The sequence below is a fragment of the Anticarsia gemmatalis genome, chromosome 17, assembly GCF_050436995.1.
Source record: "Anticarsia gemmatalis isolate Benzon Research Colony breed Stoneville strain chromosome 17, ilAntGemm2 primary, whole genome shotgun sequence".
Lineage (NCBI taxonomy): Eukaryota > Metazoa > Arthropoda > Insecta > Lepidoptera > Erebidae > Anticarsia > Anticarsia gemmatalis.
In genome coordinates, this window is record NC_134761.1 from 3,727,318 (window position 1) to 3,745,457 (window position 18,140).

Sequence of the window (18,140 nt, forward strand, 5' to 3'; positions counted from 1 at the left end):
TCGTCCTCTCTTCCGTACAGCGAAGTGAAATCCTCCGAACAGAACTTTTCGAAGAGCTCCTGCGAGCTGAGCCTCGTCGAGCCGGTCGCGTTGTAGAACGCCTCGGTCGGCGAGCGCTCGGCTCGCTCGTAAAGGGCACTCGAGCTCGCCCGTTTAGACTTGTCCAGACCGAACTTATATATCCTAGGTAAGCGACGTTCGAACACGCCCTGGGAGTGGGCGCGCGCGGGCCCGCGCGGGTGCGCGTCGGCCAGCGCGCGGTCCGTGGAGCCCGCGCGCGGGGCGGGCGCGCACGGGGGGGAGGTGGCGAACTCCGGTTCGTAGTCGTCCTCGTCGGCGTCGGCGGAGGGCCCGGAGCGCTCGAGCGAGCCGCGCGCGCACTCGCAGTCGTCGCGCTCGTCGCGCTCGTCGCTCACGTCGCCCTCGTCGAAGGACGGCGCGCGGGGCCCTCGGCCGAAGGCGCGGCGCCGCTCGTCGGCGGCGGCGTCGTCGTCCTCGAGGCGGAAGGAGCGGCGCAGGGGCGGGCGGTCGCGGCGCGGGCGGCGCGGCGCCTCCACGGCCACGGTGGAGGCGTGCGGCAGGGGCGGGCGCGCGGCGGGCAGCAGGCGGTCCAGCGACAGGCCGCGCTTGGGCCGCGCGCCGCGCTGCTGCTGGCGCTTGGCGTCGCGCGGCGCCGCCGCGGGGCTGGTCTCCTCGGGCGTGGTGGGCAGCGCCGCGCCGCGACCGAACTCGATGAACCAGAGTTCGTCCTTAAGTTCGCACTCTCACTTCTTTTCATTCATGTCCTTATTTAAATAGTGAAGGACGTAGTGAAGGACTAGATCGTAGCAGTACTTGTACTCGGTCTGGGGAAAATAATACTAATTAGAACCGGTTCTCCATTTTTTATATAGTGATTGTGTTGACAATCGCTGTTAAAGAACAGTCACGTACCATGTTCTCGACGAGCTGCGGTCGGTGTCGTCGGACGGTCTTCACGGCTTGGAACACATCAACTTCTCCGTGCTGGATTACTTGCTCGATGCAGGCGTTGGCTGCGCAGTACACTCCAGCACGACTTCGGCCGTCACTGTATCGAAAACGAAAAATTGTTTACCCGATCTTATTCGCCCGGCTTGTGTCGGTAATGTGGAACATTAATTTGATACTTACGGCGACACGACACAGACGGGTCCATAGTCAGTGCGCTGCCGCCACCGCTCGACCATGTTCATGAGCTCGACCAGCGAGTTGGTAGAGGAAGGCACCTTGTGACCCATGGGCCAGCATGTCAGTTGGAACAGCTGTACTGTCTTTGTGGGAGCTTTGACGCCGGCCATCAACTCAGTCAGAGAGATGATCTGCAAGGATTTAGCCGGTTATTAGAAAAGTCATTACACATGCACATTTTGAACATGTCATTATTAAAACGAGGAGTTACCTTCTTATTGATTCTAAATATCCATGTCTTGATATTGGTGTAATGGTTGTGTGAAACATGATCTATCGTGAACACTGGTCCGTATTTCTTTGAATGTCGACCCTCCGGCCAGAATGGCGGGAATTGTTGCTGGAAGAAATAAGAAATTAAGAATTATATTTGCTTACTAATATACAAAAGAAGACAGAGTTGAAGAGAATACTAAACTCTTAGCAAATAAGGGCATCAGAATAGAAACTTACAGAATTCTTAGGTGGCACGCATAAGACTACGACCGCCGCACATTCGTAGTCGTACACAAGCGACCAGAACTCTCCTTGCGTTCTCACCAATGGCCACTCTGTCACGATGTACTCACGAGGTTTTGTATAACCCTGTAACGTAACACTGTAATTACTATCTGCTTAGGAAAGAAACATAAAGTTAATCAATTATATTAACTGAACTTACGTCTACAAACACTGCGTTGATATAATCCGTGAAACTGTTTCCTTGGAAAGACGTTAGATATGGGCGAAAGTTGTCGGCTGCAAGAAAACAGAAATATCAAATCACTAGTTAAAATGGAAGCAAAAATGTTTATAACAGCCTAATAACTAATACTTCTAGAACACAGTTATTGAAACTAGTCAACACAAATTAGTCTCGCGGTACAATCAAAATGTCAGTTTATCCTTACTCCCTTTATGGGTGGGTACTAGACTCAGGACAGAAGTAACTTTCTAGGTGATAACTTACGTGGAACGACCAAGACATCTCGATTCTTCTCCCTATTGTCTCCTCTGTGTCCCCCCGCGCAGTCTCCTATCGTGAACCTCGGAGTCTGCTTGCAGATCTGCTGGTACTCCTTCTGGTACTCATTGAGCTTCGACACGGGGTCTCGCTGGGACTTCTGCTTCAGTCTTTGTGATAGTTCCGACACCGGGAACCACGAGACCCCGCATACTACGTGCTCTTCTAAAGTGTCGTACACAAATTTGTATTGCTCCTAAAAGAAAATGGCCACTGTTGATACTGTTCTTTGATACCAACATACTGATGATTTGATGAAAATTTTACACATATTTGATGAAAAATCAACATCATGGAAATGGTCAAATTCCAGTGTGAATTTAAAAGTTACTTCGAGGTACAATCAAATCTGTAATTTTATAATTTTTATCCAATATTTTGAAAAAGAATCCCAGATCGGTTTGAGTGCTTAGGGAAAAGGTCTCCTACGATAGAAAGATACCTCTTTTAAAGTGCTGCTTACCCTTAAAATGCGGTGCACAAAAACTAAATGGGAATGGATAAGTTTCAAAACTTTTCTCACCTCGTTTTCTATAAGGCCTTTCCTCGATTGTCTGAGTTTCTTCAAAAATCCGAAAACATCAAAGCAGTCTTCTTCCTCGGCTAGCTCGAGGTTTGCGTCGATAGCTAGGTATACTCCTGACCGACCTCCTCCATCACTGGAACGAAAGTTTATATTAAAAACCGTTTATTATAAAATGTAAGGCTTTTTAGCTTTAAGAGTTTTACATTCGCTGCATACTGTCTTTGTTAGTCAGTCTTTGTCTTTGTAGTTTAAGTAAAAGACAGTGTATTCTATTCCTTAAAAGACCTAGTTTCATTATTTTCTTGTTGTTTTGGTCTGAACATGTAGGTTTCGTCAACATTTTTCTCTCATATCTGAATATACAAATCTCTGCCCACGAGAGTTTTAGTAAGAGTCCTGCCCTGGGGTGTCAACTTACTTGCAATGTACGACCATGGGTCCAGCAGCAGGGTTCGTAGCGAGCCTCCTTCCGACAACAGCGCGGACCCTCCGCCTGAACTCCAGCAGGGCATTACTGAACGGACACGTGTGTGAGTGCCACTGCGTGTAGTGGAACTGAAGGATGAAGCGTTCTTCTACCACCACCTAGAAGATAAACATTATGAAGGAATTTTCCAACATTTCTAAAAGTAAAGAGGGATGCTGTGTTTCTGTCAAAAGGCAATGTCGATTGAATTCTTGTTACGGAATATCTATGATATTCAAACCTTACACGTAGTTTTACTTAAACGAACCGTCATTTCTCCATTAAGTTAAATTCTTAACGATTTTTTGAGTTTGCAGTATACGTATTCGCAACGCAATACAAACTTTCGCGCAATATCAAATATGAGTACTCAGCACAATATAATGCCGTGAAAATGTATTTCAGAATAAATGACACAAACTCATTAATGTCTTATTAGCGGTCTCAGTTCTCGTCTCTCGCAGGTTTTATTTTACTTTTTTTAAAAATGTTAGGAAATTACACCGCGAAAACTACGAAAGAGTCCTAGATTACGGAAGCAATGAAAAGCCTTTTCAGCAGGCAATGTGACCCTAGGAAAAAGCAAAGCTTTTGCATTTCCCCGAACTAAATAATCCAACTTAGTACGTCGGGATTTAGAAACTTCATTTGCTAGTGCTCAGCTTACAAGTTTCCTTTTTAATGGAACTTGTTGGGTTTCATACACCTTGCTAGAAAAGGAAGGGTATACTTACGTCTCTCTCGCTCTTGTACAGTCTGAATGTTCGTATGTGGAAGTTGGCGAGCTCTTCCTCTTGGACAATACCTACGCTGATGTCTCCATATGTTTCGTCCTTTTCTTTGTTCGGCGGCCAGTACTGGACGCACATCACCTAGTGAAAAAAAAGATAAAAAATGCAGACAGTGTTGTTTCACCTTATTTTTGTTTGAGTTCTCAATGTCTGTTGTGTTTTCTTCTATACTAGATACACAGATTTTAAAATAAGAAGCACAATTTTTGATCTAAAATCCTTTTGAATTGCTATTCTGTCCGTCGCGCGCTCTAGTGAGCTGAGCTTTACATAATATGCAAACCGGTTGGTTTTACGATATTCCGATGTTTCCCAAATAATTAACGTTAACGGTCGTATTGTACTTTTAATCATGCACAATTTAACTTATGGAAACCATAGCATGATAAGGCAAAAATTATTTTTATTTTTTTACTTAATTACCAGCATTTGTCACAAACGAGTGTTTAAGCATACTTTTTTTAAGAAAACCTTTCTGTGACATTTTATTAGCCTATTTAAACGGTTTTTCTAGGAAAACTTCCTGCAGAAATTCATAAGCCTCACGTTAACCTCATAGCATCGTATATGGCCCTTTTCCCATTCTTCCTCTTCGCTTACAATCCATGATACATGACATAAGACCCCATAGAACTCATAAAAACACATAGATCATCCACCCTTCTCTTCTAACGCAATATAAAGTTTTCCGCAAGCAAATTGTTTAGCTTTACATCGTCCATCACTTGTACAAATATGTAAAACATTCGGGTCTACGTACCTTGACGGCTTCGTGTTACGTTACCATGTCTAAGTGTACCTTATGATGAAGGTAGAGTTATTTAGGGAATGTATTTTAAGTTTACTTCATCATATTGAGTAAATTTTGTAATGGATTATCATTTTTATGAAAGGGTAAGTTAAGTTTATCAGTTATTTGGTTACCGTAGTACAAGCTCTTCTTAGTTTGGAATCAAATGACCATGTGTGAGTTGGCCAATGATATTTATTTATTTTTATTTTTAAAGTAGGCAATACAATATTATGATTTCATGCGAGTGTTTATTACCGTCGGTTGAAGTTTGTTCTAAATGATTTATTGGACTCAATGAACACAGAATTGTAGCCTATTACTTCCGAGCATTGTTTTCAAAATATAGCCCTGTCTCTTAAAGCACACAGTTGCCAAAATTTTTCAATGAGCAATTATTTTTGATAAACATTAGTCCAGGAAAATCCCATAGTTCATCCCACTTTTGATAAGTGCGTTACTGCAATTTCTAGTTCTAACCACAAAATTGATGCTTTACTCTCTAAATTTTATTTCAAATCAGATTAAAACTAAACCCACAGTAAATTCAATCTAACACTCCCACTTTTCTTGTAGAAATCTAACGATTTTACTCCACAGAATGTTGTAAGATTCTCTCACAGTGTAAGTACGACATTGACATACTTTACCGCCGGGACCGCGAGGAAGCCACGGGCACGAATGAGGTATATCTCTCGTTTATTTGTCAGAATGCAGGTGGCCACCGTGTTCCCGTTATCAGAATTGTGACATAGATATAAATGATCTAAGAAAGTGGACTTTACCTTTGATTTTTAGTATTTTTCTGGTGATTTGCGTAATTCCGGGATTTTTCGTTGGATATTTTTGTGGTAATGTTTTCAAGTTTTGCATACTAAATTGTTTCTAAAATGTCGACGTACCTACTTATTTTAAGTAATTTTACTGCAAAGACGGCTTGCTAATAAAAGGTTTTAAGAATACGTAGATTTTCTTAAAATGCAACAAAAATATATAAGAGGAGATTGCTTTTGTATTGACCAACACAGATTTGAAATAAATAAAATATAACTTAGCATCTTTTTCCCTTTACGCGGCTTTTTTGGTACTATCTCAGAAGAATACTACTCAACTGTCAATTGTCTACCAAAGTTGGTGGTGCTACTGGTTTATTTTTAGTCCATAAAAATCCCCATAGATATTGGTAAGTGTTTATTGTTGTTACCTTGATGAAGTCGAAGGTCTTGGTGAGCATGACGATGGCGGCGGCGCGCTCCTGCCAGATCATGCGCCAGAAGTCCACCACCGTGTCTTCAGTTGGACCCTGAGTTACTATGTACGCGTTTGGTTTTAATATACTCTGTGGACAAAACAAATATACACATTTAAATCCATGTGCTTCTTAGTATTGTAAGGAATTTACTTGTGAAGTGATTTTCTACCAACATAGACAACCAAGTAGTAATCGAGAAACTCTGCCCCTAACATATTTTAAAGAAAGTATTTTATCGAGTAGTTTTACGTGTCTAACGCTCGCTAATCTGTTACCTACCGAATTTGGATAATCACGCCACAGGTCATAAACTTATTTTCTAGTACGTAAAAATAAGTTCTACTACTATTTATTATTAGTCTGATTATTCCGCGGAACATAAATATGTTTCAGATACTGTTTTAAGTTATCAAAATATATTTCAAAGATACTTAGTCATGGATGTTTTTACATCCCTGTTGTTTACTTAAAGAATAGAATCGTTTCATAATGTAATAATATATCGTAGGTATGTGTCTTATGTGCAAAACAACATGAGCACAGCTCCCGTATCTTAATATGGCAATAACACAGCGGAAGCTGCGTTGGATATTAAACGTCACTTTTATGAGAAGATAACGTTTAATGATATTTTTCTGGCCACTGTATTAAATCTGGAGGCATTAAGTACAATGTGAAATAATATTGTTCTTTTTTTATATATTGTGAAATACTTAACTCCTCTTGATTCTGAGAAGTGCAGATCACGTGGATCTGTGCCACAGAGTACTTTGAAAACATACAATACTGACCTGGCATGAAATAACTATCTCTAGAATATACAATTACTTTTCTTTCCCTTGTCGAAATATAACTACTTTAGCGGAATTTCGTCCAGAAACATAGCCCTAAAATTGGATTTCAATAATTTTACATTTCGTCCGAGTTAGAAATTGAATCCAAGTCTTTATTATCTATAATCAGTACTTACTACGGCTAGAAAAAAAAACACAAAGCATATGTCCGAAAAGCTTCATTCAACAGTACCCCAATCGAAAACACATAAACGAAACACAAAATAAATTCACACGAACCCTCTAATAAAGCAAATGTTTCCTCGCGCAGTCCATCCTTTGTGCCCAAATTGGTCAGTCTGGGCACTTATCAGAAAATCTTTGAACCGTTTTCAATTTGACACAATATATACTTCGCGCAAAGGTTCGTTCACTTGAGGGTCTTTCAGCCGTCTACGCACATTGAACGTACAATTCCTACACTCATTATATGTAGACGTGACTGAGTTTGTAATGGCCCAACTTCTTTTTTTTGAAGTATAAAGCCTTTGTGTTCCACTACGTTATATTTGGAAACTATTTGAAAGAACGTGGGGATATTTGATTCGTAGATATGGTTGGATTTTAGAATATGATTGTCGTGTTTTGAAGTTTTACAGATATTGAGCAGGCATAATGTTTTGTTGTTATGTTTCGTATTTCTGACTTATCAAAATTGGTCTTTAGATCTCTAAACTTTTCACGCAGATTATAGGTTGCAGTTCACAAATATAATAAAAATAACACTATAGGCGTGTTAATATAATATGCAAACACTACTGTATGTAGGTGTCTATTTTACCCATAACGATACAAAATTTACATAATCAACATTCGTTTGAAGTAAAATATTGTTATCCTGTCTTTCCCATAATTATGAATATGATACCTCCAAAGATAACAAATTAATAATGTTCAATTAATTATAATTTGAAAGTAAACCTACGTGTTTAATTAATGAGCATGACAGTAGAGATTCTATATCAAGGATATTGCTAGTCATCTTCAAATCGCTGAAGCTTGAATTCATGTTTTGATAGACATTATACCAACATTATACAACGTTGATAAAAGCGAAAGGCATTAATTGATACTATCTACATATTTCTTGTATCATTATAAGGCTATACAACAAAAATCAGATCTATGTAAGCAATAATTTAGTCACAGGAATATTGTGTAGTTTAATGTTAGTTCAAGAACCATTTTTAATTCCCGGTCAGATCATTAAGTACTATAGGTATATTTATTTACAAATCATTCGCCGCGAAACGACCGTTTTGTTACGTAGGTCACGGTCAGTCCAAATCTTTACATAGGGAGTTTACATTTTACTCAATCATTTCTTTGAAAAATGATTTTTCGTATACTTCTCGTAAACTGTTTTTAAATAGTTTCGGATTGACAGTGGGCACTTATATGTAGTGTCAATTAATGCCTCTGGCTTTCATCAACGTTGTATATGAGTTAATCATAAATAATACATTAATAGAACATTTTCACTGGTTGCCCATATCAAGATGCCGTTACCGCCTTAATGCTCTTCTTTAAAAATATAGTGGAAATAATCGACACTTTTACTACATGTATACGCTATTGTAAAGCAAAAATAGCGTATATGGTAAATACTCGTATGTGTGTAATACTCACATCTATGTAGGAAGCATTAATATAGTCGGAGTCTGGCTCTCGGTCCACAGTTTCTAGCACCACTCTGTTGTAGTCATCTGTTGATAGAAATAAAACATTAATACAATACACTATAAAACATATTTTCACGCAATTAATAGTAAGTAATGTACATGGAAAAATATCGTACATGATGAATGACTGGAACTAAAACGAACCTCCCAATAAGATTCGATGATTAGACAAGCTTCAAGGCACTAAGTACAATAATATGCAGTATATAAAAAGTAAGGGAAGGGAATCCAATAAAGAAATTATGTCCAATTTGTCCATGGTGTTGCAAGAATCTAAAAGCCAAGGTAAGCAAGTGCTTATCATCAGGACCGCGTCGTTGTATGCCAGCCGGGTGGCGTAAAAAAACAAAAACATAATGCAATTTCATTAAATTATTGATTATGAGGCGCCCATAGCCATTTTCGCTCACCGGTCGGTAAACGATCTGTGGGTTAAGCAACCCTTCGCACGGTCACTCCATTGATGGGTGAGCGCAAAGTGGTATTTGAACTGGGCGTCTCCGTGCTTCGGAGGGCACGTTAAAAGTCGGTCCCGGTTGTTATCTACTATGATAACAGGCGTTAAGCCATGTCAAAGGCCTTTGGGCGGCTTGAACAACTTTGACACGATGGTAGACCACTAACCAGACGATAAGAAGAATTAAATTATTAAATGCTTTCAAAATTTAATATAACATTTTCAACTATCGTACAAACATCATTTAACAAAACATTTCAGTTTAAACGGTTGGCATGTAAAATGTTTCATAATTAGTATGTAACAAAACCATTGTTTGATCATGTCAGGCAATAGGCTAAGCGTTATAAAACAAATTAGAATTGATCTAAAATTGATGTCAAAACAGTAATATAATTAATATAACTGCATTGCGATTCGTATTTTCATAAATGAAATGTAATTTCAATATTTTTGATAGTAGTTTGCCTATATCATCTATATACATAAATAAATATACATATATGCAGTGCTAGAGCCGCAGTGGTCAGCTCTTCTAAACAGTTGTATAAATAAGTACTATTAAGACTAGTCCTACGTGCTCTTCAATTTTATGAAATCTACTTCAAATTGTATGATTGACTTTTTACTAATATCTTACTACGTGCGCTACAAGAGCATTTGAAAAATCCGAACATAATCCATTCCGTATCTCTTCTGATTCACTAACCCTTAAGCTTTGCATAAAGAATACCGTAAGAAACGTAGTCGAAAATCACATTCATTCAAAAGAATCAATACAAGATCTCCCCAAAATAAACGGAAACTAAGAAAACGAATTTAAGCTTTTAAATGAACACGCCCTTTAGTAAATTATCAGATGTTTCTTAAACAATACAACTAGACCAAACCGCAGGGTAACAAAGCTTTTGTCCCACCAACTTGTCTCTACCTCCCTTTGTACCTGTATAAGGACAAATTGCACGATGTAGACTGAACGTTACCGGCGGTGTGACCCGAGATAACCGAGTAAAACGCCGCAATGGATGTTGTTCTATTGAAAACTGTCGCGCCGTGAGACGTTGTAAAGGGAGTGCATTTACTTTATCGACACTTTTGATGGAAATTGTTTTGTTTGTGTTATGGAGAATGGGGAATTGGAATGAGATTGTTGGATGTGGTTGTGTAGGATGGTGGTTGCGTTGAATGACAGGAAAAAACAAGGATCTCGATTGAAATTACGCTTTGAATGAACTAAATGGCATAAATAGTAGAAAGAAAATAGTTATTTGATGTGTAAATTCATTTAAATTAGTAGACTTGTCAATGTTTGACGAACGATATCGATCCTTATTACATTTTGATAACGTTTATCTTTACAACCGTTCTATTGTGTCCTAGTAAGGTTTTCTTTACGCCTGCCATACAAGATAAAGCCATTTAAATCTTAATCAACCAAAATCGGAAACGACATTTTGACATTCCACAAAATTAAGTATTCCGTAATCATTCTCAAGAAAACTCTTGAAAAATATCCATCAAAATTATGCAAATTAAACGAAAAAACTCATTTCCTTTTATCTTAATCGTGGTTTTACATCTTCTTGACATTTTCAATGGAGCAATTTACAGTTAAAAACGAGCGTGTCAAAATCAGCATTGGAATAAAGTTCGGCACTCACAAACGACTTGTCTCGACTTGAATAGACTCAGATCTAAGTTTAATGTGTTAAGCCACAATGAACTCGTAAAAAAGATTTCACTTTTATGACCAGCTTTATGTGCGAGCCAAATAAAAACGGTTGTGGAAAATTCTGGATGTTGTTATTGGGTGGGAGATACACTTGGCTGCGTTGAGGTTAAATCGAGATAAATATTATGTTTTATTATACTTTGTACTACTAGCACTTGTTGCTGTAAAATATGGTTTCGAAACGAGACTAGGTATGGGCTTATAAGAATAGAAGAATTTTGTATTAATAAAACTAACTCCTTCCGGTAACCTTCTTTCAAAATCAAACCTACTGCGCTGAACTTTATTTTTGTCTTTCAATAAAGTTTTTTCACAAAAAAAAACACATAAGTCTCCCTCCATTCCTATTCATTATAAATCCCATTGACAACTGAAAATGTAGTAGTTACTCGTATACCTAAAACTAAGTTAGGAAAGCTTCAGACCCCGTTTCTCCACCCGAAATATAGCTCGAGTGTATTTAAGCACGATGTTGTTGGAAACCACTATGAAATACAAGTCAATACACACAGGTGCACATTAATTGGCTGAAGTGGGCTCACACCTTTCAATTTGAGCGTCAGTGCAAAACTCTGTGCAACGCAAATGAAACGACCGACTAACTGAATATGGAATTTTAGTTAGCAAACACGAAATTTTAGTCTAGTAGAAATATATTTTTTAGGGAAATTTTCTATTGAAAATTAGAAGCTGTAAAATTCTTAACAATATGTATGGATGATTGTTCTGAAATCAAGCAATCATGGCTGAATAGATTAGGTAGATACTTGACACAATAATAGTAAACCTGTATTTCGCATAGTTAAACACGTCTACTTGTAACATATATTTTTGTGTTTAAACACTTGCGTGCAAAATAATTGACCTATTCTAAGTAAAAATTCGTATAAAAGAAAACAAAAGGATGTCGTACATCTAAACAATATGTACTTATATCCAAAAGGGATTAACGCACATAATATTGAAAGCAAATACTCACAAGGTATGACTTTTTGGTTCTGGTTTTTATGTGAATTTGATTTCTTCGTAGCGTGTCGGCAGGAGTGTGTCTCCACTTTGACCGCAGTCTGGAACAGAGAGACATACATTATCTTACTTATATTATACATGCAAGGGATGTATGGCTGGAAGTTTGTTTCTCACACGAAGAGTGCCGAAAGGGTTTTGCTGAAAATTTGTTCGTAGATATAGTCCAACAGCTTAGTAAAGAGTCTTGTATGCAAGGTTCGCGGCTGACGAAGGTATACTAAATCCAGAATTTAGAACATCATTGACACGCAGGCTTTTGCGGCTGACGGTGAAGTTTAATACAGCTAGTATATTTTCGAAATACACAGAATCTTAGTTCAGAAAACTAGACTAATCTAGCGTACCTAGGCTCTCTATTAAGTTGTTGGACTGTCTATAACTTTTTAATCCACATAGAATACTAATAATTCTTATCTATACGTTTTTTTAGTCCCGGCAATTATTTTCACGCGGATGAAGTCGCGGATAGAAGCTTGTATAACACATTACCCTTTTCATACACTTAATTTTGTGTATGAAAATAACTTGGAGTGAGTACGTGTCATTCATTCTTTATTTCTACGTGTCTGCTTTTTGAGAATGTTAAATGAGCTTCGTTTTTACTTTGTATGTATTTGCTGACGTTTTTGAAGTACACAGTTTACCAATGATGTAATATTTCGTTGGCTTTCTCGTATTTATTTATGCTATGGTATTTTCATTTCTGTGAATCCACTTATGTTTCAAAGAGACTTTCAGAAACATGTATGGGTAAGTTAAAAAACGCGATATCTCTGCTTCTAGTATATAATACTTAGGTCACTACTTATATTTTGAGCCTTGACGAATCTGATTGTTTTAGACCCCATTTGGTGTTTTCATCGTAAAGTTCGACCTTTTTGACTACTACATTCCTAAAAAAGTTTTGAAATCTGCGTTGAAAATATTTTCAATATCGTCGATCGAAAATTGTAAGTGTGCGGGAAAAAGGCATTAGGATGTTAACATTTTCGTGCAAATATTTTTTACGACTTTTGACGTGACTTATAGAAACAGTCGTGTCTATATCGACTTATTTATTATTTTGTTGATAAAGTCTGATCCTTTGAAAATTTAAAACGCTAATAAATAGAGTTCTATCATTATTATTTTTCCATCACCAATGAAATTCCTGAAGGTCGTCCAAGGTCACCAGTTGTCTCCGGAAAAATTGATGCTGTGCGAAAATTAATTATGCATTTTAGTTTCCTGGTACAAGAAAAGAATGACACAATCCTAAACATTATTTCCACTCTTAGATATAAAATATTAGGGAACAACATTTCCGATTAGAAGATTTTTTCTAAATGAACCAATTTTTTTTTTACTACCGTTCGATAAGGTCCTTGCGCCGATTAGTGCAAACAAATGCTTGAAAAGTCCATCGTTTGGCTTCAAAATACGTGTATCAAATTGTGATAAAACAGGGATCTAGGATATAATGCGCATGAGCCCAAAAATAAACATCAGTTGAATTTATAGAAACTTTAAGATGAACCAAATACAGATAAAAATATTCGCGCTTGAAGCACTTCGGAACAAGTAGTCCCTTGATTTATTATAAAAACTGTGTTACGGTGAAAAGTACCTTTAGAAAAATGCAGAATGGTTAATTCTTATTGATTTATAACCAAAAATTTACCAAAAGACTGGTTTAAAATATGGAAAAATCTCAAAATCCTACAGGTCGAGCTAAATAAAAACAATGCCGGCCGTAACGCATCTCGCTAAACAACCGGCTGTTATGTGCACGAAAATAATCGAATAAATTAGTTTCTCGCCATACACTACAGTTTGATATCAAATGACTTTATTTAGTTCCAAAACGTCGAGAATAAATAACATTAACCTTGATATTTCATCGGCACAAGAAACAGGTTATGCTTTTAAACACCCTGTTTTTGAGGGGTCTTCGCGAAAGAAAAAAAATATTTAAAAAATATTTCGATTAGATAAAAATCTATCTAGATCACGCATAAGAATACCCGAGAACACGATAAAGTAGTTTTCACTCACATATTTACCGTTTTTCATAGTTAGGCTCAAAATATAAGTAGTGGCCCACGTATTATTATGACGGTTAACAAATATTCTAAGTCTCTGAAGCTAACAGTTATCAGTTTGCACTATCAAGGCTAAGTTTTACAATTTACGAATAAGTGTAAGTTGTCAATATTCTCCACCTGAAAAGCCATCTGATACTTAGCCAGAAGTGGTGAAATCCTAAACGTAATTAATAATAACTCTCAATAATAAGACTCAATTTTAAACGCAAACAATTTTCCTTCCGAAATACACTAAGAAAACTACAAACCAAAAGCGAAAAAGATAGAAGTCAATACACCAATATATTTCCCATTACACGCGTTATCTTTCGCTGAAGTAAGACGTACAGAACTTCACAGATCCATGTTCAGATAAAGTTGACAAAAGACTTGCGAGTTATTTTCTTGCTGTTCGAACACGTCAACTATAAGTTTCGATTGTCAGCTCTTGGAAAAGTTCGGAAGGTCGCTGATATGGATGTATCACTTCCGTGATGTCTTCATGAAAGGGAGAAGAAATGTGCAAGGAATAAGAGAATTTTTACGATTTGACGATTATTTTCCCTTTACATTCGTTGTTGGTTATAGTATTGAGATGGTCGAAAAAACTACGCCTTAGTTAGGCTTAGTCAAATTTGAGTTGTATTTACGTATGCATAAAAAACCGATTGTTTTTGTGACTGAATAATCCTTTAGTATATAGAGTTAGTATCTTAAGATATTTGGATAATTGTTAAAGTTTGAAATGGTTTGAACTATTGCTGTAGCAGATACACAATAAATCTATGGTCTTGGATAGAAAAGCTTCCACATATATGATTATAAGAAAACCTTAGAACTACGTTCTTTAAAGTTTTAAATGAAACAAACCTCTAACGTGTCTTTAACTTAAAATGTAACGCCACAATCTATCAATCGTTCTAAGTCGCCATCGGAAAAACGCTTAATACATTGTGTGCCAAATAAAAGTGCACAGCGCACAAGTAGGTCGCGTCAGACCAAGCTTAACCTAGATACTTACCGGCCAGGCTCTGAGCGAGCGGGCGCCACCTCGCTGCATGTCGCTAAATACTTTTAATTTACTCCCACTAAGTAGTTGAGATGAATTTGTTTGTTTTGGTTTAGACAGACTAACTTTATTCCCATTTTTGTTAAATTCGTTAATGTACTTACTATTGATATTATAAATGGAAAGTTTGTGGGGATGAATGTAGATAGGTAGATATTTTTGTTATTAAGTTACGAAAAAACTGTTGAACAGATTTTAATGAAGTTTTATACACGGATAGTTTATAATCTAGATAAAAACATAGGACACTTTAACCACGGGTAATCTCTTTACGCGGTCTAAGTCGCGGGCGGAAGCTATAATATTTCATAAACTTTTTAGAAGAACAAAATTTAAATTCCCTTAACTTGAAGCTGAAATGTCAAGAAAATTTCGAAAATCATTTGCACTGTTACTGGGATCGCTATTTATTTTCTGCCATACTTAATCATTTATAAATCCAATATCATATATCAATATATAGTACCTACATAAATTTTGATTCTAATACCTTTCGAAAACAATAGTTCCAAATCGAACCGCATAATAGCCAAACAAAAATAAATAACACTAACACAGAATATTCAATTCAAATAGAAAATGTATTTGAAACAATGCGATGCGGTGTGTACGTAATCCTCAAAACTATTTCAATTTTATACCAATGCACATATAACTTTCAGCTTGGCTTCGATTCCACATCGTATATCACATACATGTACTTATGCATCGATATATTCTTTGAAATTGTCACGTTTCCAAATCACGCAATGTATGTAACCTGCTTCTATTGCATCTTTTAGGTCAAGGCTGCATATTTCTACATGGTAACAAGGTATTGTTATTTACAAAATAGTATTTCTTAAGTTGGCAGTGTTGAGGTAGAAGGTTACGTAAATAATGGGTCTGGATCTAGCAAACAGTACTAAATAAGGCGCTACCTACACTACATCTATGTTAAATACCTTTTATGGTAGCGCGATTCTGTACAGTCGGTACTGTCGAGTATCGAAAGTTAAACATTTAGAATGTACTGCTAAAATAATTCCCACGACGTCCGTCAGAGGAGCGCCTCTGACGGATGTCGTAGGAATTATTTGATCCGATTTTATACAATATTTTTCGATGACAGGCCAGTTGTCGGTAGTCGATAGTTGTAAAGAATCGAGCTACGGGACCCTAAGTATACATTAGCATTGCAATAAGAATAAATATCCGATAAATTATAGATATAGTTGTACTTGAAAGCAAATACTGACCACTATCATTTCGAAATATAAACTAGACAACGGACTACCTTTCTTGAATAATAAGCCAACAGGCAATAAAAAGTGACTGATGACCGCCATTCAAAAGATACTCTCGCATCGCTCCCAAAGGAAAAGATAAGACTGTATTCTCACTCCATAGTACTACTAATAAACACAGCAACACTTTTTCTTCATTTCTTTTCTACCACGAACACAATAAGAATGAAAAATATCAGGTAGTTTGGAACTAACCCGCTATTGGGAGCACGAGCGAGCTACAAAGAAAATAATATTTCTTTTTAAAACTCAACCAGAAGATTAACTTGAGAAACTGGATTAAGCCACAACTTCATAATCTATTTCGTAAAACTCTTCTACTATGATTCAATTTGTATAGTTTATTGTTCAAGTTTCGAGTCTCGGGTCATTTAATTTTTACTTTCAGTTTCAGAGTATTATAGATGATGTAATACTTTGAAAAGCTTATGATTTCGTATAACAACTTTTAGGGTCGGTTTGGGAGTTATTAATTTTGATGTCAAATATTTTCTACAGTAAAAAGCTTAACACAAGCTTGGACAATGCTGATAAACAAATTGAGTAGATATCTCGACCCCATAACTCAAAGAAAATGGAACTCAAGATAAGCAAGTTACAATAAGGATTTCGTATTCAAAACATCAGAATTATGAAGCCTAACTTTCCCGAAGGGGGCTTCATTTATTATCGCGAGCTGTTTTTTCCAAGTCTAAAGAAAGACTGAAGTATTATGATACAAAAGTCTTAACGCAATCCGCTTTTTTCTCTTGAAAATTACAATTCCAAATTACAATTTGTTCTGTAGAATAATTTTGGAAGTATGTCTACTCCAGCGGACAATTTTCTTTGATGCTCGTTCCGAAAATTGACAATTTAATCATGTTCATTTAGATTTCTTTTCTCGTTAATTATAATATCGCTTATTATTTGTCTTGTCATCAAAACGTTGTCTTTACTTTTATTTTATTTATTCTTCGCACAAATTTTGTTCAAACATTTCTCTTAGATAATTTCAAACAAACATAAAAATTATTGCAGACTTGAAGTACAAACAACTAAGTGAATCGTAAAAACGTATTTTCTGTGTGGGAACGCGATCCATGTCCGTGTAGAGAGTAACCTGACAATTTAAGTAATTTTTATATCCTGACCCAATTCTTTGTCTTAAAACAAACAGCACATACTTTATTTTACCTTATTGTGTAGACAGTTTTAAATTAAGATGACCTCTTTCAACGTAGTGCAAGGTTTGACACAGATAATCGGTGGCACCCCGGATTACTCCGCGCTTTTGGTTCAACGCCAACAATTCTCCATTACGGGAAGATAATAAGTCACTGTAACTGCCGATTCGGACGTTTCTGTGTACCTCTCCTTAGTACTTGTTTTGTTCATTGATAAACGTTCTTCGGAAATTAAATGGAGTCAGATGGTTAGGTGTTATATCAATTGGAACGTATTATCATTTGAAGTAATTATAAGGTTGATTAAGACTTTATAGGAGTTCAGAAAATCTAGATTTTGTACATTTTTTAGAAAAATATAATCATTGGTAAACTGTCACCGTATGTTTGAAAACTTTAACTGGACATTGTTCAATACAAATTAGTACAAATATAATGAATTTTGAATTCTGAATGACCATAACTTTCACCAGCTTTAGATAAGTTTTGGCTTTCATAACTGTTTTCATACAGCATTGGTCACTTTTTTAACTTTCGTAAGTCATAAAACAGGTATGTAGAGGTCTACTCTCATAAACATAGACACAATAATTATCTATTAGAAGGAATGACATTGATACTTACTTGAAATTCTAGTTTGTATAGTACTGGATACTTTCTTCTTTGGTCGCAGAGTTTCGGAAAGTTCTTCAGTTCGACGGGCCGGTCCGGTATCGTCTCCGATATGGAACCGTTCTCGTCGGCTGCAGAACATAACAACATTAGTACATAAATCATAGCAAAATA

At 36.9% G+C, this 18,140-nt stretch overlaps 1 protein-coding gene across 3 annotated transcripts in view; it reads right to left on the reverse strand.

Annotated features, from left to right (window-relative positions):
- Nucleotides 1–593: 593 nt before the first annotated feature.
- The window catches only part of Ptp36E (protein tyrosine phosphatase 36E), an 83,368-nt gene continuing 65,821 nt past the window's right edge, over nt 594–18,140 (reverse strand). For 2 of the 3 annotated variants that reach the window (XM_076125310.1, XM_076125308.1), the window contains 14 exons: nt 17,979–18,097; nt 11,721–11,808; nt 8,500–8,576; nt 5,990–6,124; nt 3,939–4,076; nt 3,157–3,323; nt 2,736–2,871; nt 2,159–2,408; nt 1,871–1,947; nt 1,663–1,794; nt 1,421–1,549; nt 1,153–1,340; nt 934–1,069; nt 595–845 (listed from right to left, as the gene is read on the reverse strand). In XM_076125310.1, coding sequence (XP_075981425.1) covers nt 765–845; nt 934–1,069; nt 1,153–1,340; nt 1,421–1,549; nt 1,663–1,794; nt 1,871–1,947; nt 2,159–2,408; nt 2,736–2,871; nt 3,157–3,323; nt 3,939–4,076; nt 5,990–6,124; nt 8,500–8,576; nt 11,721–11,808; nt 17,979–18,097 — 1,853 coding nt within the window. In that variant the 3' untranslated portion in view covers nt 595–764. Of the gene's footprint in view, nt 846–933; nt 1,070–1,152; nt 1,341–1,420; nt 1,550–1,662; nt 1,795–1,870; nt 1,948–2,158; nt 2,409–2,735; nt 2,872–3,156; nt 3,324–3,938; nt 4,077–5,989; nt 6,125–8,499; nt 8,577–11,720; nt 11,809–17,978; nt 18,098–18,140 lie in introns of all 3 variants that reach the window. The other variant, XM_076125309.1, reaches the window with a different exon arrangement.